This window comes from Sceloporus undulatus, chromosome 4 (assembly GCF_019175285.1).
Source record: "Sceloporus undulatus isolate JIND9_A2432 ecotype Alabama chromosome 4, SceUnd_v1.1, whole genome shotgun sequence".
Taxonomy (NCBI): Eukaryota; Metazoa; Chordata; class Lepidosauria; order Squamata; family Phrynosomatidae; genus Sceloporus; species Sceloporus undulatus.
This window is the reverse complement of record NC_056525.1, coordinates 123,634,158-123,657,658: the sequence shown is the minus strand read 5'-3', so window position 1 is coordinate 123,657,658 and position 23,501 is coordinate 123,634,158. Positions and strand designations below refer to the sequence as shown.

Below are 23,501 nucleotides of genomic sequence, written 5' to 3'. Positions count from 1 at the left end.
ACTTGAAGGCACACAAGTGGGACTGGGGCTTGATTAATTCAATGGATCCATGTACTGTGTATCTATAACTGCTCTCTCAGGCCTTACCAATTTGTGGCCTTTCCGCATGTTCACTTACATTTGAATAAGAAAGGAGGAGTGTTCTGCCAGAACACATTTAAAATACATCATATAGGCCAATATTATCTGATGGAGCCAGGGGTTGCTAATCATAATTTTTTAAAAACTTTAAAACTTTAAAAAAAGTTTGAGAGAATGCAGAGTAAAAAAGAAAATCAATAGCCTCTATCAGCATCACAAGATAGGTATCTTCAGAAGCATCACTGGCATGCGCCAGACAGTCAATCCTCTGTATCCAGGGATTCAACCATTCAAAGCTTTAATATGTATATTAAAGTGAGCCTTGATTTTATTGAAGGGCCACCATTTTACTATGCCATTGTATTGAATGGGGCTTGAACAGTCATGGATTTTGGCACCTATGGGGGGATCTTGCTGCAACCAAAGCCCAGCACATACCAAGGGCCCACTGTATGTTAAAGCCTCCTTCCAGAATTTCAGGTTTGTTGGGAAAAGAATTCATGGATCCGCAAACCATCCTGAGTTTCAGCTTCCATGGCTTCACACCACACAACCATGGCGGCACTTCAGGGTTAAAACCTCCTCACCAAAATAGAAGCCCTCAACAGGGCAGCTGCAATGGGGGGGGGGGGGTTGGGGAGGGGGTTGAAGAGGCTAAAACCTCACCAACTCACCACTCAGTTAAGAAATATCCTATCAGGACTGTACCATTTCAAAACAAAAATTGATAACAGTGTGTGTGTGTGTGTGTGTGTATAAAATGTGTTTTATCCTTTAATAACTATCTGTTTTAATATTGTAATAATTTGGCGGGATACAGACTGCCCAAAAAGGGCAGTCTCTCGCCGCCTTGGTTTGCTCCGCGAGGGAGCCGCAGCGGACAAACTGCGCGGCTCCGTCACAGAGCAAAAAGAACCCTTGTGGTGCCTTTGTGACGTGCGGATGCTATGCATCCATCACGTCAAAATGGCGGCGCCCGTATGTACATGGTGCCACCATTTTGACACCCTCGTCACGTGCGAGGGGTGAGTCGCGTCTGGAAGCGTTGCCCCTTGCACGTAACAATGGCGCCCCATAGGGCCCGTCTGTACAGCGCCATTAATTCCTTTTCAATGTGCTATTTTCTGTTTTTAATTTTACTGTTTTTTAATGTTGTGAACCCACTCTGAGTCCCGGTTCTGGGAAATGAGCAGGATACAAATAAATATAATAATCTCAACAACAACAACAATAATAATAATATCACACATACAAATGAAGGGGAATGTAACAGGAACAGTGCAGCAATAGTGGCTGGAGTGTCAGATTGCGATTGTAAAGATCAGGGTTCAAATCCCTGGTCGGCCGTGGAAACCCACTGGGTGACCTTGGGCAAGTCACACTCTCTCAGCCTCAGGGGATGTTGTCTTGTGCCTTCCTTTCATACCACCTAAGCGGTCTCTAAGCATTTTACAAAGTGTAAGCTAATTTCCCCCAACAATCTGGGTCCTCATTTTAGCAACCTCAGAAGGATGCAAGCCAGAGTCAAGCTTGAGCCCTTTCGCTGGTATTGAACACACAACCTTATGGTGTGTGAGTGAGTGGCCGCAGTACAGGCATTTAACCACCAGGGCTCCTATGGTGACCTTATCATGGGGTGTTCTGGTCAGGTTTCTTCAGAAGGGGGTGTTGGGGTTGGCAGTGCCATCTGAGGCTGAAAGAGTGTGACTTGTTGCCCAGGGCCACCCAGTGGTCTTTAAACAGTGGCTGGATGGTCCTCTGTCAATGGGGATGCTTTGACTGAGAGTTCCTGCATGGCAGAAGGGGGTTGGGCTGGATCAGGGCCCTTGGGGTGCCTTCCAACTCTAGTATTCTATGCTTCTATGAAACCTTGCCAAGAAAACCCCATGACAGGCTCGCCCCAAGTCGGGAAAAATGACCTGAAAGCCATCCAACAACAAATAAGGCTTTTGGACTACAACTACCAGCATTCCCCGGTTCCAGCACAGGTTCCTGACGAAGGACCCCAGCGCCGTGGGTAAGGTAGCTATGTGAGTGCCTGACAGACACAGAGAGAGAGAGACGAGCCCGGTTACCATGGCAACAGATGCAGCCGGGAAGCACCAAGCAGGATGTAAACGCAGGGAAACAGGAAGGAAGCAGCGACACTGTTTGGGGGCTTCTAGGTAACACTGCGGCCCAGGGTCCTGGATCTCATGATGGAGGAGGAAGCACAGGAGGATCATAGTTGGAAGGGCCATCCAGTCTATCTCCCTTTGGCACCATCACACACACACACACACACACACACACACACAATATCCCATATTAAAAAGATTACATATATAGAGCTAGATCTCATATAGAGGAATATATATAAAATATATAACACTCATAGATCCCATAGATAGAGGAACATGTATAGAATATATAACACTCATAGATCCCATAGATAGAGGAACATATATAAAATATATAACACTCATAGATCCCATAGATAGAGGAACATATATAGAATATATAACACTCATAGAGCCCATATATAGAGGAACATATATAGAATATATAACACTCATAGATCCCATAGAGAGGAACATAGATAGAAATAATAACACTCATAATCCCATAGATAGAGGAACATATATGAATATATAACACTCATAGATCCCATAGATAGAGGAACATGTATAGAATATATAACACTCATAGATCCAATAGATAGAGGACATATATAGAATATATAACACTCAAGAGCCCATAATAGAGGAACATAATAGAATATATAACACTCATAGTCCCAAGATAGAGGAACATGTATAGAATATATAACACTCATAGACCAATAGACAGAGGAACATATATGAATATATAACACTCATAGATCCCATAGATAGAGGAACATGTATAGAATAATAACACTCATAGATCCCATAGATAGGAACATAGATAGAGGAACATATATAGAATATATAACACTCATAGATCCCATAGACAGAGGAACATATATAGAATATATAACACTCATAGATCCCATATACAGAAGATCATAGAATCCTAGAGTTGGAAGAGACCCAAGGGCCATCCAGTCCAACTCCATTCTGCCATGCAGGAACTCAAAATCAAAGCATCCCCGAGAGATGGCTATCCAGCCTCTGTTTAAAAGCCTCCAAAGAAGGAGACTCCTCTACACTCGGAGGGAGTCGAACTGCTCTTGCCATCAACATTGTGGGATCTAGGGAGGGTTGTTTTTTTTTTTTAACAATGGTACCAAACACAATGGAGAAATAATACGGTTTGAGACCGCTTTCACTGCCCTGGCTCAGTGCTAGGGAATCCTGGGAACTGTAGTTCATTGTGGCCCCAGAGCTCTCTGACAGAGAAGGCTAAATGTCCCACAAAACTACAGTTCCCAGGATTCCCTAGCACTGAGGCAGGGCAGTGAAAGCAGTCTCAAACTGGGTTATTCCTGCAGGGTGTTTTGTATCAGTGGTCATCAAACTGCCTCCTTGAGGCAAAATGAAACTCTGCCTTGTTTTAGCATGCATGGCTTGCTCCCTCCTCATCCACTTCCCCCTCTGGCTTTTTAAATAACAAGCCAAGAAGGTTTCAGGACGTATGTGGCAGACCTCACTTCTCCCAAGAGTCCTGTCCATCTTAAGTCTGTACAAATTTAAAAGTGCCCAATATTTTTGGATGACCAGGGTCCAGCTGGATTTATGTCAGTTATAGCATCCGAGGAAGGAGACTCCGCCAGTCAGTCTCCAAGGCGTTTGCAGGAACTCTCCTCCTTGGGGGTGTGAAGGGTTGGGTAGCGTGCCTGTGTGGGGATGGGGCCCTGCATGCAGAAGAAAGCTGTGAATGTACAAATGATTCCTAGAATCGTAGAGTTGGAAGAGACCCCAAGAAGGGCCTTCCAGTCCAATCCCATTCTGCCATGCAGGAACTCACAATCATAGCACTCCCAACAGATGGCCTCTGTTTAAAGACCTACAGAAAGGAAACTCTAACACACTCCGAGGGAGTGTGTTTCACAGTCAAACAGCCCTTACTGTCAGGAAGTTCCTCCTAATGTTGAGGTGGAATCTCTTTTCCTGAAGCTTCAATCCATTGTTCCAAGTCCTATTCTCTGGAGCAGCAGAAAACAAACTTGCTCCATCCTCATTCCTTCCAAAAGTTAAACAGGGCCATCATGTCCCTTCTTAACCTTCTCTTTTCCAGGCCAAACATTCCTAGCTCCCTAATTCTCTTCTCATAAGGCACGGTTTCAAAGGCCTTCACCATTTTGGTTTCCTCCTGGACATGCTCCAGATAACTTGCAATTCACGTTTTTTCTTTATCTTGTTTTGAAAGGGACATTTGGGTGGACAGAGATCCGGGACACTGAAGTATTCTTTACCTTTCTTCAGCTGCATTGATTATCTACGTGGCATTTTGAACCTTCTGTTGGGATGAAAATATAGAAGCTTTTGTTTTCTATCAGAGGTGAGCAATGCATAACCTCCTAATTTTATTGAACTGAAATCCCTATCATCCCCCATTACTGTGTTAGATAGCTCTAATGGGAACTGCAGTGTAATATCACCCAGAGAGTCACAAAATTACTATCCCTGACTTACCCAGTCCTCTTCATCAAGATTAATAAAAAGTAGCTAACAATTAGGCTAAATTCTTAATAAATAATACATCTAGAGGATGTGAAGCAGTCCATTTCTTAAGCATTAAGTATTTACCTATACTGGGAAAAGCAGTTCCAATAGAGATACCAGCCTTCATGTCTTGCTGTAAGAGTCTTACCTGTGTACCAAAGACATTTTGTGAAGGCTCCTAGTCTCCAATGAAATACAGACTTCTGAATTTGAGTGGGCATGTTGTGGACCTTCAGAAGTTTGTTGGATTTCATTTCTCACCATCTCTTGTGATTGGCTACTTTGGGTAGATAGAGCTGATGGAAGTTGCAAACTATTAACATTTGGAAGATTGTGATTCGCTTCGCCCTAGCCTTGCCAAAAAAGTTATTAGCTTATGTGTTTACAAGCTTTTGTTTTCCTATGTAGCCAGCCAGTCATGTCAGACACCCTAATAGCCCAAGATAAACTACTGCACTAAAACATTTCTTATCGGGCAGAATGGGAATGGAAACCTTGCTGTTTCTGACCAATGCCTGATGATAGCTTCCAAGGACAGGCTACCTCCTGCAACAGGTCACACTACTAACTTCTGCAGGCTACGTTAGGTCTGTGGATTCAAGGCTATCATCCCCTTATCTCAGGTAAAAGGTGGTTATTTACAAGTATGCATTGAAAGTGTTAATATAAAAATACACACTGTGGCCTAAATCCTTTTGTTAGTTCAGACCAGAGTAGACCCATATTGAATCAGTGGGAATTACTCATGTGTCGTCACATCATTCACCAATGGATTGAATGGGTCTACTTTAGCTGAGAGTGACCAACATAAACCAGGCTTCTGTGTGTATGATGAAATGGGCTGCAGTTCAAACGTTATACCATGTTAACCTGTGACTGTTGTAATGTGCCTTCAAGTTGACTCTGGCATAGTGGAACACTCTCTTAGGGTTTTCTTAGTAAAATCTATTCAGAGGCAGTTTGTAATTTCTTTAAGGCTAAGAGAGTGTGAATTGCTCAAGGTCACTCAGTGGGTTTCCATGACCAAACATTCAACCTGGGTCTCCTGGGGTCCTCATTCAACACTCAGACCATTACACCATGTTAGCTCTTAGTACAGTATATGAATCACCCACTGGACAACATTAGGCAAGCTGCCTTTGAGAAAGCTAATGTCAAACCTCCTCTTAATAAATCTTGCCCAGAAAACACTAGGATAGAATAGCCAAAAGTTGGAGTTGACTCAAAGGCACATTAAAACAAAAGTAATAACAAGTCTATATTAGTCTTCAGGGTTCCACAAAACTTTTAGGTTTTGTTGCTCCAGCACATTACAATGGCCAGAGGTTGTTACACACTGTACACTGTGTCCTTCCCCCATGCTAATATAACTTTGTAAATAATATATTTGAAACTATCATGCTATTGATTGCAATCATATGATCTACCTATGTGACTACTATTATATCTTCTTTCTAGATAGTTTGATGCTGAAAACATCTCTGAATCAGTAAACAAACCATCCAAAACCAGTATCTCAGCATGCCTATTAGCAAGGAACAGATTCCAGTGCTGCCCTCTATGCCAAAACAAGAGGACAAAATGACCAATGAGAGCCCTCCCATAGTACTTGTCAGCAAGGACAATACTGGTAAGTTTCACAGGAGGTTGTTTGATTCTGTATGGCTAAAGCCAGAAATTGTGTCTTTTTCAGTTTTGATGACTGCCCTGTCTGCAGAGTTTGGGATTTCTCATGGAGTTGCTATACCTTTTAGGGAAGAGGTTGGTTCAATCCAATTTATACACATTTGTGTCACAACAAGCAATGCAGGAGGTTCTGTCACAACATAGGAGAATAAAAGATCTCTCAAGGGTATAGCAAAGAAAACTGTGGCATATGCCATTTCAAAAAAGTGTTTCCAAATCAGTTGCTGGACATAAGCTATGGGAATACCTTTTTAAAATCCCTGCAGGCTGAATTTCAAATTGTTAATAAGTGAAGGTGACACAGATATATTTTGCTGAAATTTGTTGGTTTGTTTAGAAAAATACTCCTTTTACATATCCTAAGATTTTGTTTCTCTCTCTTTTTTATTTACACCAGATTCATTGGATGTTTTCAATCCTTTCTGCTTTTGTTCCACTTGGGTCAGAAACCCAGAAGATTAGTTGGATCTGAATCCTTCATTTCTTGTGTTCATGATTTCCTCTATCGTGCTTTCATCTCTTTGCTCACTTGCCCAGACATATTTTAATAGGAAGAATCCCTTCCTATATGGCTCTTCATAGTTTGAAGCAAATTTCAAAGAGACGGCCATTTCACTCTGTTTTTGTATGTTAAAATTTCTTTTCACAACGGTTTGGCATAGAATGTAGCAATTATATGTGGGGCTTCCAGTCTCCTTCCAGAGGGAGATGGTTGTAAAAAGGTGCCTTTTGTCAAATGGATTTCCCCAGTGTGACAAAAGTCTCTTTTGGGAAGGGAATGGAAGCGCTGTTCCTGAGAAAAGCCTCTACAATGGTCTCCCTCAGGAAGAGAATGGAGTGCTTATGCCACCCCACTGAAACTGCCAATGGGAGAGCATTTAATCTTACATGTGTAAAGATTGCCTTCATTTTAGTTTTAGGTAGATCCATCAGCTATCTTGGAAGGGATAGATACAGCGGAGTAAAAAAAAACCATTAAAATTATTGGATTGGAAGGACTTAATCTCAGTCATCTGAGATAGCATCTCAGTATCCTTAAATCTTTGGAGCATTAATACTTTGGCTCTATTATAGCCTTGAGTACGAAGAAGAGAGACAGAAAGTCCCAGATTCAGGGCAACCAACTGTACTTTGTGCTTCCATGGATTTGGGCTCATTTCTAAAAAAATCATCAAAAAAGCCTCAGATACTCTCATCAGAACTAACAATAGGATTTAGATCAGTGAGAAAAAAAACAAGAACTGTGCTGGCCCAGTGCCGTAATAATGAATTTAAAAATGTATGTTTTAATTTTCAACAAACTATATCCGCACTATCCAAACAGTAACACTTGCTGTATTTCTTCCCTACTCTTTTCTAGAGCTCCTTGAACTAAAAGGCAGACGCTATATGGTAGACCATTCAAAGCGGCTTCCCAAACCTTTACCACGTGATTTCATCCCAGAAGAGATCTTTGTTGCTCTGACCTCTGCTGCAAATCCTGTCCCATGCCCCACTTTCTTAAGACCTCCCAAGAAAATAAAAAGTATGAAAGACTTTCAGGTATGTCCGTTCCTTTCCAGTCAACAGAGGTATATTTTATTCAGTATAATAGCTTTCACAAAATCCACTGCTTAGATGCCTGCTAGTAATTTTAAATTATGCCATTTACACCTACACTTCAGTCTAGGACAATATATTGTAAGAGACAATGTTGACTAAAATATGGAGTTGTAAGAAACACAATAGGCTCAAAGGTTTAATGAAAGTTAGAAGGGACAAGAGATTCCAGCAAAAAAGACAGAAAAGATGGTTGAAAATGGTAATGTTGGAGGCACATGTTATAGCAAAACAGGGGGAAACTAACTAAAGTCAGGATCTGTGGCTAAATAGGAGACTACAAAGAGACTCTGATTGTGGCCTTCTGAATAGTGGTCATTAAATGTAATAAATAATAAAGGCCTGTTCTTATCTGAGGTTAGGAATATAGAACAAATAGTGAATCATAACGAGTATAAGAAATAGAGGTTTTCAAGCAAAAGATGTTTTAGGCCATAGTGTAATTAATACAGGTAATGCTAGATTCTCTTTCTAGCATCCCCAGTTAAAACAACTGAGCTAACAAGACTGGAAAAGACTCTGCCTAAAATCTCAAATTGCTGTTGCCTAAATAGTAGATTTGGTGGGCCTATTCCATGAGCCTTAGTTTAGGCTGTGTTGCCTAGTGTTCATCTGCCACTGTGCATCTAGCAATTATCTAAAACTCTTAGGTAGATCCTATTCAACTAACTTGGTATCAGATATCATCTACATTTTAATTTATAAGATCTCTTTCTTAAGTTCTGGCACAAAGTAACTGAAGGTATATTTCCAAATTAATTTCTGATTGTCTTAAGATACATCTTTCTGAAAAGAAGATTCCCATGTAGTCTTGATAGCAACTGAATGCTTTGTCCAATTTCCCTAACAATTTATGCAAGTTATTTAGTACTCCTATGTGGTCATTCCCACCAACGGCACTACTTTTCCTTAGTGATGGGATTGTGTGCTCCTGTGAGGCAAGAGGCTATGTGTATGGCAACAGTACTGCTTATAGGGACTCCCATGTCAGACATGATTTTGCTGAGACTGACTAAATGTGCCAAACAGTTACCAGGCAGCAGCAGTAGTGGAACAGGCAGAGGATCTCTCAGAGACAATAGCAGTGGCATTGTAACTAATGCTTCTTAGTACTGTACTATAAATCTTTTGAAGATCTTTTACCATGAAAACCTTAGGATGAGATAAGCCAAATGAAACAAGAGATAGTGCCAGAAGATGAGACTCCTATGTCAGAAGACACTCAATGAGCTAGTGGTGAGGAGCAAAGAACAAGTGTGAGTACTCATATGGCTAATGATGCAACTGGACTCAAACTGAAGCTGTTGAGGAGCTGAAAAGTGAAAGTCTGAACCTACTCAACACATATTATAGGAACACGAAATATAAGAAGCATGAATCAGGGGAAGCTAGATATAATAAAACAAGAAATAGAATGTCTAAACATTGCAATACTTTGAGTGACTGATAAAAAATGATCAGGAATGGGACATTTTGAATCAGATAATTACACAGTGTTTTTACTCAGGAAATGAAAATCTAAAGAGAAATAGGGTGACATTTATAGTGAAGAGAGATGTAGCAAAAGCAGTCAAAAGATATAATGCAAAGTCTGACAGAATAATAAGACTTCAGGGAAAACCCATCAATATAATTTATCTGGATTGGATGTTATAGGAAACATGCGTATCAACTGGAATGCAAAAATAAGAAACAAATATTGTAGGAAAATTATCACCTGCTTCTGGAAAACATGTGAACTGATGTTTTCTGCTCATTTTTTAGGGTTGCATCCGCACTGCTGATGGAGTTTGGCAACATCCTCTTCGCAGAAACAAGTTTCGATACCTGATACAGCATCCCATCTCCCTGACAGGAGCAGGAAGGTAAAAGTATGAAAATAATAGAGTCCTCAGTTGAAGCTATTGGTATCTCACACATCTCCTTACAGTGTGTCTTCAATTGAGGGATTTAAAGCTTATAAGAACCAATGGTAACTCTGCAATGCTCGAGTCCCAGTTGTAAGGCGAAAGAAAAGCTTGTTAGACTTTGATAAATAGAGGTGTATAGTTCACATCATAGGTGTAATGGTACATATAGACAGGAATAGGTGCACATGAGCTTGGCTGTTATTTAGAAGAGTGGTTCTCAACTTTGGTTCTCCCGGTATTTTGGATTTCACGTCCCACAAGGTCTAACCAGTATGGCCCTTGGTCAGGGGATCTGGTAGTTAAAGTTCAAAGAGTGAGAAACCCCACCCTAGAGCAAGGCCTGCATTCCTGCCTGTCTTTCACACACCACGGTGCTACATGCTCCACAGAGGGGAAAACACCCCATCACTAGAAGTTGCATTTGGGTGGAATTAACAGGGATGCAGTGGCTTAGTGGCTAAGATGCCAATTCTGACGATCGGAAGATTGGCAGTTTGAGAGCTGAGTACTGCATGATGGGGTGAGCTCCTGTCACTAGTCCCAGCTTCTGCAGTTGGAAAGCATGCAAGTGTAAGTAGATAAATCGGTACCAATTTGGTGGGAATCTAAGAGTGTTCAGTGTAGTCATGATGGCCACATGACCACTGGAGCAATCCTCAGACAACGCTGGCTCTTCAGCTTAGTAATGGAGATGAGCACTACCTCGTACAAACGGTAACAACTAGACATTCATGACAAGGGACTACCTTTACCTTTTTTTTACAGGGTGGAATTACCCTATTTTATATCTGGATTGCATTTACATTACATTCGGCAGAACCACTGGGATACTACTTTTTAAATATATGAGTTGTTTGATTTTTTAAAAAAAAACCCTAGTTCCATCCTTGTTCCACTTTGCACTATTTTAATAAATGCACACTCCTCCTTTGTTCAGTTGTTTCTCTTGATACATAAGGTTGCCTGTAAACCCTTGAGTGTTTGAGGCCTTGAATTTATGTGTTTCCCACTGAAAAAGTCAAAGTCAAAAATGTATACCAGGCAAATGATTTTGTGACAGAGGCTAACTAACTAACTAACTAATTATATTTATATGTTCCTTTCTCTGGAAAAGAGACCCAAGATGGCTCATAGATAAAAGCAACTGAAAATTTTACAATAAAAATCTAAAAACAATTAAAACAATCTTGCTAAAACAATATAAATTTGCAATTAAATATACAAAAGCTTAAAAAATGCAAATAGAACACACACACCATATAAAAGCCTCTCTAGTATATTAAAAGCCTGCTTGAATAAAAATGTCTTTGCCTGCCAGTAAAAAAAAAAAAAGCAGAGAGTGGGCCAACCTAGCCTTCTGTGGAAGGCTTTCTCTCTTGTCTTCACCAAGTGAGCCTGTGATGGTGTTGGGATTGAGAGGAAACTAAAACAGTCCATTATTGTAAGAATGTCAGACTTACTTTGGATCTAAACCAGGATCCAGCAACTTGTGAGTCTCCAGCTGTTATTGGATGGTAACGTCCTCCCCAACATAGCCAGTGGTGGTGACTCCCAAGTGTCGTCGTCCAATAACAGCAGGAAGACTGCCTTGCTTACTCATAGTTAATGCTTGATTCCAAATAAGAGGAATGGTGGGACAGTGGAACTTGTTAATGCCTCTGATGTACCTTCTCAACTGAATTATTGTTTTTCTTGTGTTTATTAAGGGATGTCTCTTTTCTGTATGATATTGCTGAAAAAGAAGAAAAGAATCCTCCCCCATCGCCTGAAGCTAAGCCTTTGACGCGTGATGACCGTACCATTAAACCTGTGAGTTCAGTGTATCTATGTCAAAGCACTAATAACCATGAGCACAGGAATAAGGTTTCATAATTTCTTTCAGAATACTGATAGGCAAATTGAAGTTTGAATTGAGTATTAAGCATATGTTGGGGACTGTATAGAGCCTGAATAATATCTTTAAGCTTGAAGGAGCAGTATGGATTGACAATGGCTTATGGTCGATAATTTTTAAAACAATTTCAGATTTTTTAACAGGTAAGTCCATACTTTGCCCAAGCCATGTTTCAGATGGCATCTGCACCTTCAGAGTACTATTTGTTTTGCTTGGTTGAAAAAAAAAATACTAAAAATATTTACTAGTTGCCTACTAGGCCTAAATCCAGTTGTTCGTCCCACTTAGAATAGACCAATGAACTTCAAAATCATTAAGTTCAATTGATTTAATTTACCTACTCTAATTGGACCTAACAGATTCACATCCTAATACAGATGTACAAACAACTACAAAACCAATACAACAGAGGTAGTTTGGCTCCTTCGTTTGGGGTTACAGAACACTCCTCTCTGAGAATTATGTTTGCATCTATCCAGTTTGAAGCTGTAGTGAATTGTTTGTCATTTTACGCTGGACCTTGATTTTACAGCACAAGATGAAGTGTTCTAGTTTGATTGCTTTCTTTTTTTTAAAAAGGCAAACCTATTTTATTCAATAGTTAATTAAATACATAAACACAGGGCTCATTCACATTACAAAAAAAATCGGTTTTGAAACCGATTCAATCACGTGAAGTTCCTACTCACCCCGAATCTCACACAAGCGAATCCGGGGCTTGCACACCCGTTCCGTGTTAAATGGCCCCTAGCGCGGGTCTTTTGAAACCGGCGCAAATACCGTTTCTTTTTAAAAACCCCGGGTCCTGGGAATGAGAACTTTGGCCTCGATCACGATCGAGGCAAATTGAGGGAGGGATTTAGGTCAGAGGGTGGGCAAAGGGCAAGGCATTTCCTCCCCTCATCGGAGGGGAGGGGGAGGAGGAAAGAGCCCTGGGCAGAAGGGAGCAAGGGAAGGCATTCTTTAGGAGCCTCTTTTCCCTGCATCCCCTGCCCAAAGCCCTCTGTCGCTGGGCATTCCTTCCCTTGCAGGAGGAAAAAATCAGGTCACGAACGGAGCTCATGTCAGGCAACCCCCCCCTTTTCAAATTCAAACCATTTTTTTTGAGTGCACATGCGCATGGTTTATATTCCAGAATGTATGTTTCATTTTTAACCATTTTTTTTGAGCGCACATGCGCATGGTTTATATTCCAGAGGCAGATGGAGCCAGGCTTGCACTTGCTTTCTGCAGAGGGAGAAGCTACAAATGTTGCAAACAATCAATGTTACATTTTTACCAATTTTTTTTGAGCAAATATGCGAATGATTTGTCTTCTTGAGCAGATACAGCAAGGGAAGCAAAGGGAAAGCTAATGTTGCTTTTAAAAGCATTAAAAAAAAATGCATGGCAATCCCATCCTTTGCCTGGGACAGGGGCAGATCTGACCCAAAAGCCCACAGGTTTATAAAAAAAAGAGAGAGAGAGAGAGAGGCATCTCTCTCCCTGCTTCAGCCGCTGAAACCCCTGTGCCTGGCTCTTTAAAAAGGGAGGACACTTCCCCCGATGCCCTGCAAACGTCACCATGACGATAGCTTGATTGGCAGCGGCCAATCTACAGAATGCATTCGATTTCTGTCAAAATGCATTCGATTTCAATTTGTAGTGGGCACTTGCTAACGGAGCGATTCGGGGGAGGGGCATCCGGATCATCCCAGTTCCCTCCATGTCTTTTACCCCAGTATGAATGGGGCCATAGACAATCACATACACAAACAGAGATACACAAAAAGAAACCAAACGACATGTATTTAGACATCTAAGCACATGAATGTTGACCTTCCCCCTCCCTCTCCCCAGTTGAAAAGAAAAGTAGGAAAACTTCCCACATATTGAATTGTTATCTTGCTTATTAAGCCTAGTACCCTGTTTTAAATGTTATACTTATTTCAGTAATAGTAATCTACATTCTTTTTATTAATCAATCTACAAACATAGGTAAAGTTTTAAAAATAAACAAACAAAAATTTTTTGTCTAGCTATTGAACCCTGTCACACTAATATCTCCTCTTATTTGCTTAACATATTCTATAAATGGTTAATATGATATTATATTTACTTCAGTATATTGTTAATTTATCCGATCACACCATTTCCATTTCTTTCTCCAACCATTCCATGCCTGTTGGAATTTTATTAGCTTTTCGTTTTCTCGCAAAAAACAGTCTTTCTGCAAATTAATTTACCAAAACTCTACGTTCTTGTTCTTTTTTTATCATCTAAGTTTATTATATTCCATAAGTACAATTCTAGTCCCATAATTATTTCCAAAATTTTTCTTATTCATATATTGATTTTATACCAGTATTTCTTTGCCTTCCTACACTTCCATAATTTGGTTACTTTCATAAGCATTGCCTGTTACACCACCTAGATACATCTCTAGACCTGCCAGCAAAACATCTTCCTAAATGATCACTGAACTCTGTCAGCATAGGGGCCTATGACTTCATAAAGAACAAGGACCGATCCGGATTGCATGGGGAGAGACTTAAGCCATGGCTGCATGGGCCAGAATACTCTGGGAGAAGCCTGGAGTATTCTAGCCCTGAAGCTGCTCCAAAGTCCCCCCATTACCTGGTCACTCCGGAACAACACCAAGCAGAGTGACACTATTCGCATTCACGTCCTGTTGTGCTGCCAAGCATCAGCACTGCTGGAGCAAGTAGCTCCATCTGAAGCTGAAAACAAGGTGCCCAGCATGGATCACATGGCTAGGCACCTCATTCCGGTTTCAGGGGGAGCGATTTATGGTGGTGGAAGAGGATGGTACTTAGGAGTGTGTTGTAAACAGCCACCTGGCATTGCTCTAGAGCAGTAGTTCCCAAACTTTGGCCCACCAGCTGTTTTGAATGTCAGCACCCAGAATTCCTTACTGCTAGCCAAGCTGGCTAGGGCTTCTGGGAGCTGAAGTCCAAAATATTTGGACGGTCAAAGTTTGGGAATCTCTGTTCTAGAGGGCTCTAAATTTTCTGGGGAGATCTGAAGCAATAGGTGAATTTCTAACATCTGTTGCAAGGGTTGTGTCCTATGGGTTGAGTGCTGAAATGGTCATACATTGTCAGGACAGTTCATACTAGAAACGGGAATTGGGCCCTGTGTCGTCTGGACTGACTATGAGAACTGGGAGAGGTTGTGTTATTTAGCCTATGTGGACATGGCCCTAGTAGCTGCAAAATGGAGAAAGGAAATGTTATGATTGCGTCCTCATGCCATGCTGCGACCATTGTTGCATAGAAGGGGGTTGTTTTTTAGGCCCCATAAGAGGAGCCCAGGGGGGCTCATGGGGCCAAGCGAGGTCACATGCAGAGGGAAAAAGCTATTTAAGAGCCAGTCACCTGCTCACATGCCTCTTTTCTCCTGTTCTCTGCATCTCACCAACAATAGAGTGTGAGCATTGCTGGTAGTCTTGAAGCTGAGCATGAATTTTCCCCCTTTACCGGATTTTTTTCACCTACTCCATACTGTACCTCTTGGGACTTTGACACTTGGCATGCAATAGTGTTGATAAATAGCCTTCCACCTGGCAGGTGGTGAGGGGAGAAGATACCAGATGGATACCAGATCCATGTACAACTTGGAACCACAATATGGTTGAGGATTGAACTATGGAATTGTCTCCATGGGACATGGGACTTGTGGTGGTGGGGGAGGTCTTGGTGCTTACTCTCTATTATAAAGTCATGGGAGTTGGGAAAGAGCCCTTCAGGTCCACCTTCCAAAATGACCATGTGAGAAGCTGTCAAGACGGATCTCTTCCGGCAGGCCTTTCCTGAATAAGGTATTCGGCCATAAAAGGATTACTCCCATATACCATGTATTATCCTGCTATTCTGCCCATTGTTTATTTGATATTAATGGTTTATTTTAAACTGATTTTAATTGTAACTCTTTTTTAGGGGGGATATTGTAATGCATGCAGAATGTTGTAAGCCGCTTTGATTGTTTTATTTCAAAAAGCGGGGTACAAATAAAAGTTTTATTTATTTATTTATTTATTTAATATTTTTGGATTGCCCTTAGGGTCTGGTGTTTCACCCAAGGCTGGCTGGGGAGATGTCATAGGTTGACATCTGGACCTCAGTTAAACCTGCACCTTTGTTTGCTCAGCCCAAGGCCTCAAACATTTAAATAGGTTCTAGGTCAATAAAAATGGTCTTTGGTAAAACCCCAGATATTGTGTCTGATCTTATTACTTCATGATTGGTCAACAGTTGCCTTCTCTTATTGTCTTTGTTTGTACTCAGCTTATGACCATGAGGGTGTCACTTCCTGCCTACACATATTTCCTATAATATCTAAAGCAGATTGTAATAGAGATAGTAATAATGGTAATAATGGTAATAATGGTAATAATGGTAATAATAATAATAATAATAATAATAATAATACATTTCTTTCCCGCCTCTGCTCAAGGTGAGGTACAACATGTTAAAATACAAAACACAATTAAAAAAGAAACCATATAAAACCAATAGTTAAAATACAAGACAGGTATGCTATTTAAATGATGCTTGGGTCCTAAGAATCCGGAAGCTGCACCAAAGCTGTCCTCCACTGCTTAGGAATGGAGTGTGGCTTTGGCGCGACCTCCGAACTCTTAGGACCCATGCATCATTTAAATAGCATACCTCCAAAGAGACCCGAAGCAGCTTTATTTTGGCAGTCTGTAACAGGCCTATAAAACCATTTAAGTACACTCATAGGAGTACATTATTTAAAATATACAAATTAAAAATTCATCATTTAAAATTGACTGGGTAGACCTTCTGGAAGAGATATGTCTTTAATGTTGTTTTAAATACCATCAGCGTTTTCAGCTGTCGTGTCTCCTCTGGCAGGTCATTCCACAGTATAGGGACAGCAACCTAGTCCTGGTCCCTTGGAACAAATATTTCCCAGAGGACCTGAGGGTGCAGGGCAGATTTTACAGGAGGAGGTGATCCTTTAGGTAACCTAGACTCAAACTATGTAGGGCTTTAAATAACCAACACTTTGTACTTTGCCTGGAAACTAATTGGTATCCAGTGAAGTGATTTTTAAGATTGCTGTAATCTGATCACTCCTGGAGGTATCCATAATCAGTTTAGCTACCATATTCTAAACCAGTTGGAGTTTCTGGACTTGGTAAAAAGGTAGCCTAAGGTAAAGTTCATTGCAAAGTCCAGCTTTGATGTTACCAACATGTGCACTTTAGGTCCTCCAATCCTAGGAAGGGGTGCAGTTGGTGTATCAACAGGTAGTTATCATTTGATAACAGCAGATAATAGATTGACACTGCCAAGACCACAACACCATCACTTTATTGAGATTGTATGCTGTTTTACTATCTTTGCCTGATGAAAACACTTGTGAAGTTTTAAAAGCTCACATCATGTATTTTACATCTTTTGATTGGTCCAATAGAACCGTTACCACAGGATGGATTTTGGCTCTTGGGTCCCCTCCAAACTATGGTTATCCAAAGCAGACCATGGTTTGAAGGAGGATTGGTTTGTGTTAAACTTGGATAAGTACAAGTCTTTTCCTAATAGAATGTTGTGGGGAAATTGTAGATCTCCAAATGTTTTGCTTACAACTACCATATCATTGACCATGCTCACTGGAGTTCCTGGGAGTTAAAGTCCCAAACATCTGGAGGACACTTCTTCTGCTTCTCCGCCCTCTTTCTTCATAAGGTGGGAAGCATGCAAATCTGATTAAAGTAGTATTTCCCTGTATCTCTTTTGAGAGTGGGTCAGCTCAGAAAAATAAAGAGTGGTTTTATTTGCATGTTTGGGAATTTTAGCTATGCAAGAAGCCATGGTAACATCACACAAAGTGTGTGTTTGAATCCAAACAAACAAATCCAAACAGATTATTTGGGAATATGTGGATTCTTCATTCTTACTCCATTCTACTATCTTCTGAAATCTGAAATTTCTGTTCTCTTTCTAGTTACCAAATGTAGCAGATACTCTTGTGCCAGAGGAATTTCATATTGTAAAGAACAGAGGTGTCCTGGGCTTGGAGTATTATGATGAGTGAGTACTACTGTACCAGTACTGTAAGCTGAATAAAGAGGGAAGAGCAAAAGTATCTGCATCTAGACATCTAAGAAGAAAATGTATTTTAAAAATCTGACTAACTTGGAATTGCTAAATTCCAGATACAGAATTTGTATTTAACCACATAAACTGACTCCCTTATGGACTTCTTCACTGAACATTAGGTTGCCCTCCTCCCCCCAAAAAGGCAAATAAGAGTTGTGAACATGTGAAACTTTGGATAAGATTTAAGTTTTCAGTTAACAGAGACCAAAAATCTGTGAGAGGATTAGATTTTACTTGCAGATTGTCAAGCATCCCTGATTTAATAATTTTTGTTCAACCAGCCTCACTTTTGATATTAGAGTGAGTCTGGCAGGGGAAGATGAGTTTGGGTGACACACTCTAGTCTATTGAGATGAGACATAGGAAGATTTGTTTTATTTTATATTATTATTATTTTATAATATGGACCTAAGGAAATTAAAGTAGCTGTCCTTAGTTCTGCTTTGGATCTCAATTTGGCTAACATTTCTGGAGAAAAGTGTTAAAGTTTGTGCTAGCACTGTGTGAATTGTATGCTACAATACAATTATTTTTATTGCTTCATTTTTTCCCCTAAGAGTGCTTATGTGCTAGATGTTTAATGTAGAATTGCATACTTTTTGTAGGCCATTCCTATACTTCATGAGTGAGAATCATGCAACCTTCCAGTTGTTGGACTGCAACTCCCATCCGTTGCACCATTGGCTATGCTGGCTAGGGTTGCTTGAAATTCAGGAATATCTGGAGGGCTATATAAACCCCATCCCTGCTGTAATCAGTAGTCTGTAATAGAAATGCTCACATTTCTTTGTCTCAAGTTCAAGTTTTCAAAATTGTACAGTTAGAAATAAACAGTTGAATTCCAAAGAGGCATTGTATAATTGTCGCTTACTATCTGATGTTCTTTTAGTGCCTGTTTATCAAACCATTTCCTGTATTGCTATGTATTGTATATGTATTATCCTACTTGAGAGTATGTATTTTCCCTGGATGAAGATTAACCTTCCATTTTGAAGCCAAGCCCTCCCTCCAGTCCATCTGCCTTGGTCCAGGCCTCGGAGGCAGAGAGGAACTGCTGGACCTCTTACCCTCTCCCTCCACCACTCCCTTCTCCTTCTGTGTCATGTCTTTTTAGATTGTAAGCCCGAGGGCAGGGAACCGTCTCACTAAAAAGATTGTATGTACAGCGCTGTGTAAATTTACAGCGCTTCATAAATAAAGGTTAATAATAATAATAATAATAATATTTAAATCTGTTCCAGTAAGTACACAACTCTACTTGAAGATGAAGAAAACAGGCTACGGGTTTTTCCCTCCATGTGAGTAATGTTGAATAAAGATGTTTTGGTATTATATGCTAAAAATATGTGAACCTTTCACCCTGCAATTCATTTTATCCCCCATCCTTGTCCATATTGACTAATAATTGGTCCAATATCTAAAGTCTCACCTTTGCTGCAAAAATTATTTTCATATGCCTTCTTTTCTCCTACTTTAGGAAACCATCTGGGAGGCTGGAGGTCCTCCAGTTGATGAAGGTGATGGATACCATGTTAGAAAAGGCTGGAACAGATAATGAGGATATTGGGGTGACAGGGCTTTCACAGGTAATTGTTCCTCCTAATAACAATCTCATTACCTCCAGCATTGGACATTTCTAGTTAAACTGTTTATGCGTACTATTGAGTTGGCCATAGTAGATAAGAATTAGCAGTTTATGGCAAGGAGGTAGCCTGTTCCTATTCATATTATCAGATTGAAGGGAGGAAAACAGAGTTAAAGGAGAACAAACATTGTACGGGATTTTTTTAATTGCAAAGATTATGGATGAGGATTTTTTTTATTGAAAAGGTGTTGGGTGGTTATGCACATCCAGTCGTGTACAGATAGATGGTGACAGAAGCCACTAAATTAGGCGGCCAAAGAGGGGGCAATTTCCTCTCCTCCTGTAATCTTTATGGACCCCTGAGCAAGACTCTTTTTTCTCCCTTTCGATAGATGGAGGAACAGATTTTGTTGACAGGGGAAGGATAACATACTGTACTGTTTAGTATGGCACAGATAATTAGTGGTATTGTTAGATAAGAACATGGGTCATGATGTTTTCTGATGTAATCGCTTCCCATTCCCTCCCCCTCTTTCTTGCTCCATTTCAAGTTCTGAATAGCTGTCTTGAAATCTCTCTTGCAGTTTATGGGATAGCATTCCAAACTTGCTGACAGGATCATCCCTTTATTCCTTCCAGTTCTGGCATTTTTGAACTATTCTCCTTTTGAATTACCCTCCTAAAATCTTGAGAGGACCCCCCCCCCCCAAAAAAAAATAAGGTTTATGTTCATACTTTAAAAAAAAACACAGCTCAAGTTAAATATTCTTTGAATAGTAGAGTCAGCTCTTTGGGATGCTCAGGACTATGAATTCATTAATTCCTATCATATTTCTCATGAAACTGCTATTGGATAGTAAAGTACAGACTCTTCTAAAAGAAATTTCAATAGCAAACCAATTAGCGTAATGATAGTCTTAAAACTTCATTCATAATGTGAATCTCTCACAAGTGGTTCAAATTCATTATTTTCTTTTTCCTGTAATATCCAAAAGCAATCACCTTTTCCTACTTAGTTTTTAAAAGGTAATTTTTTTCCCTTGCACCTTTCCTAAGATGCATAATGTCCTAGAAGTGCTGAAGGTGGAACAGAACATCTACAACATAGTGTTTCATGAAATAATCCGACAAGTCAGTGTGGAGTGTGCAGAACGAGGGGAGCTTCTTTCCAAGCTCAGGTTAGCATCTTAAAATTACTCAGAGAAGAAGTGGGCTAAGTTAGTGTTTTGACTACATGATATGGTGAATGTTTGGGTAACTACATATAAGTACAGAAAAAGTGCTGTGTGAAAGTCTTCTTGAAAGTCTTGCCATTTATATTTTTTTAAAAATTACCTATTTTTAGTCCACATGATAGTAATTATAATGATGCACTATTTTTTGTTAACATCCTTCCTACAGACAAATCAATCATGACAGATAAATTAGTTTTAGTTTGTAGTATAGTTTTATATTGAGCATTTTGTATTTAGATTATTAAGATTTTATGTCCAAAGGTCTGTTCTGTTTTAGTTATTTACCAACTATACTAAGAAAGGATTCTCCCTTTAAACAACTGCCTTGAAAATTTATTTTCTTCTTCTTCTGATACACTCTCTCTTCCAGACAAAGATATGTTGAGTTGCTGGAACGGATTCCCAGACAGATGAAGAATCTATACAAAGAAATGATGGCACAGAGGGTGATGGACAAACACATCACAGATGAGTTATTTCATTTCAAGGAGGCAATAGGACAGTTGACAAGGTCTCTGTCTTGACTGCTGTTTTTGTTCAACTGTGAATAAAAGGTGTGATTGTACAAAGCAGTTGATGGTGTTTCTATTTTCAACTGCAGGGAGCTGAATACTGTTCGGGAGCATGACCACAGAGCAACTTTTGAAGCTGAAAAAGCCTATGAGGAGCTGGCAAAGGCCATATGGGATTCTGAGATGAATGCAAAGTGAGTTCCAGATTAGGGTGGAGGGTAGCATTGTTAAAGCAACATAGAACCTTACTTGGAGCAACATCACTTTTTCTTTGTCCTCATCATTGCTAAATAGCTTCATAAAATATTTTACATTTTTCAGTTTTGATTCAGGGGTGAACTTTGTGAAACTGCAGGTAGTATACAATATCTCCTCTGGGCCAAGAAAAATAAAGGCTTGAGGAATATTTCTGATTGTTATGAGAAAAAAGGAATTGATATAACAGTTGATATAGATATAGTTACTATCAGGCTTGAACATATTTAAAAGCAAGCTTCTAACTTTGCTATAAAATGTCCCTACTCACTCAACATTTCTGAAAACTCCCCCGCCCCCGGCCACTTGTTATGGTGCTCCAGGTGGAGAAAGTTCCACAGAGTCTTATGCCAAAGTGACCCACTTCTTCTTATGCAACCTATTCAAAGGATGGCACAGAGGAACAATCCACTATGATTGGGTTTTCCCCACATGTCAACCTATCTCTAGGAGGCCATGTTCTTCTCAGTGGGCAGCAGGTCAGTTTCATAGTCCTTCCTCATTGCTTTTTAAAGTTGATCATAGTTAGATTGCAATCCCATGTGGCGAGGCCTGAGTGTTTACTACATTTACCACATGTTACAGTCAACATATGAAAAGAAGTCAGGCATTGATCTGATAATTCTGAAGGCATTTGTGATTTAACAGTAAAGCTGAAAATATTTGCCTTGAAGCCATGCTAAGTTGGAAGCAACTGCTGTTAGGCTATGATCACTTGATATCCCTGGTATTCTTGTTTCTCAATTGTTGAAGCTAATTAGCTGAGTAAGATGGCAAGTGATCAAAGCCATTGAACAACAACATTCTCTTCTTTCCTGTATCATAATGTCATGGCAAATACCTACAACATGTCCTTTAGCGTCAGCTGCATTTCAACTACATAGCACTTCAGATTTCACAACAGTCAGGGCTTGACTTTTTCATGTGATGAATATGCTGACTAACTATGCTCTTAAATGATTTACTATGTAAGATTTGTGTACTATTGTGTCCGTGGCTTGAAAAAAAAGTTTGCTTGTTCACATTTCTGATCTGGTTAATAACCTGGCTTTGAAAGGAATAGGTGACAACCTTCCCATCCCAACTACCTGCTGAGGATATTATCAAGGAAATTGATATCTTTAGGCAAATGTTGGAGTCTCCTTTATATTAATATCTCATTACTCATTCCTCTTTTAGCCTTTTGGATGAATATCGTCAACTGTATGAATTGCAGAGAGCAAGACTTGAGGCTCAGATTCAACAGCTAACCCACGAAAAAGAGCTATGGAGCAATGCTACATATGAATTGGCTCTCAAGGTAGCTGCTGAAAGAGGCACAGAGTGCTCTTGCTATTCAATACTGGCAGATTCATGAGCATTTTTATTGCCTTTCCTGTTTTTTAATTTAATAATTTGTCACTTTACATAACTTTTTAAATGTGTAAATTTAGTAGCAAATAGGTTTATCCTCAAATTACTCTAATAAATTATTCTAATTTATGAATTGAAACAAAGAGTGGACACATTACATTACATCTATTCAAGCTGAACAAAGAGGTAACATTTTCCACCCCCCAAAGTTCTGATTTTCCTGATTTTTTCCAAGGTAACTTCGAGAAGTAAATTGTTAACTAATTTCAGCCAAAGGGCCTTTCCAAACAATATTCTTATTGTTTGGCTCCCCACTCCCAACAAATGTACACTGACCACATTTTTCCCTCCAGGTACCTTCACTTTTAAGTGGATGGTTGGAGGAAATCATATTTTTCTTGCAATACATTAGAAGTCATCCTTCCCACCCTGCCCCACCAGCCGTGGAGGAAAGCATCTACATATGGGTTAGATCTTCCCATTCAGCCACCCTGAGTCCCATTTTAGCCACCCTGAGTCCCAGCTTTTGGAGAAGGATGGGATGATGATGATGATGATGATTCTAGGAAACCTCCATCCACTGCTGGGGAAAAAAATCCAACCTTTCCAAAAAGTAATGAGCATTCCATTTTTGT

At 40.0% G+C, this 23,501-nt stretch overlaps 1 protein-coding gene across 7 annotated transcripts in view; it reads left to right on the top strand.

Annotated features, from left to right (window-relative positions):
* The first annotated feature begins 461 nt into the window (after positions 1-461).
* The window catches only part of AXDND1 (axonemal dynein light chain domain containing 1), a 56,530-nt gene continuing 33,490 nt past the window's right edge, over positions 462-23,501 (top strand). For 3 of the 7 annotated variants that reach the window (XM_042461388.1, XM_042461389.1, XM_042461382.1), the window contains exons 1-13: positions 2,120-2,246; positions 4,411-4,542; positions 6,165-6,336; positions 7,753-7,934; positions 9,756-9,856; positions 11,608-11,710; positions 17,772-17,857; positions 19,168-19,224; positions 19,404-19,512; positions 20,568-20,689; positions 21,117-21,257; positions 21,348-21,452; positions 22,693-22,813. In XM_042461388.1, the coding sequence (XP_042317322.1) occupies positions 6,228-6,336; positions 7,753-7,934; positions 9,756-9,856; positions 11,608-11,710; positions 17,772-17,857; positions 19,168-19,224; positions 19,404-19,512; positions 20,568-20,689; positions 21,117-21,257; positions 21,348-21,452; positions 22,693-22,813 (1,236 nt within the window). In that variant the 5' untranslated portion in view covers positions 2,120-2,246; positions 4,411-4,542; positions 6,165-6,227. Of the gene's footprint in view, positions 562-2,012; positions 2,099-2,119; positions 2,247-3,657; positions 3,814-4,410; positions 4,543-6,164; positions 6,337-7,752; positions 7,935-9,755; positions 9,857-11,607; positions 11,711-17,771; positions 17,858-19,167; positions 19,225-19,403; positions 19,513-20,567; positions 20,690-21,116; positions 21,258-21,347; positions 21,453-22,692; positions 22,814-23,501 lie in introns of those variants that run through there. The other 4 variants (XM_042461385.1, XM_042461384.1, XM_042461387.1 and 1 more) reach the window with 4 other exon arrangements.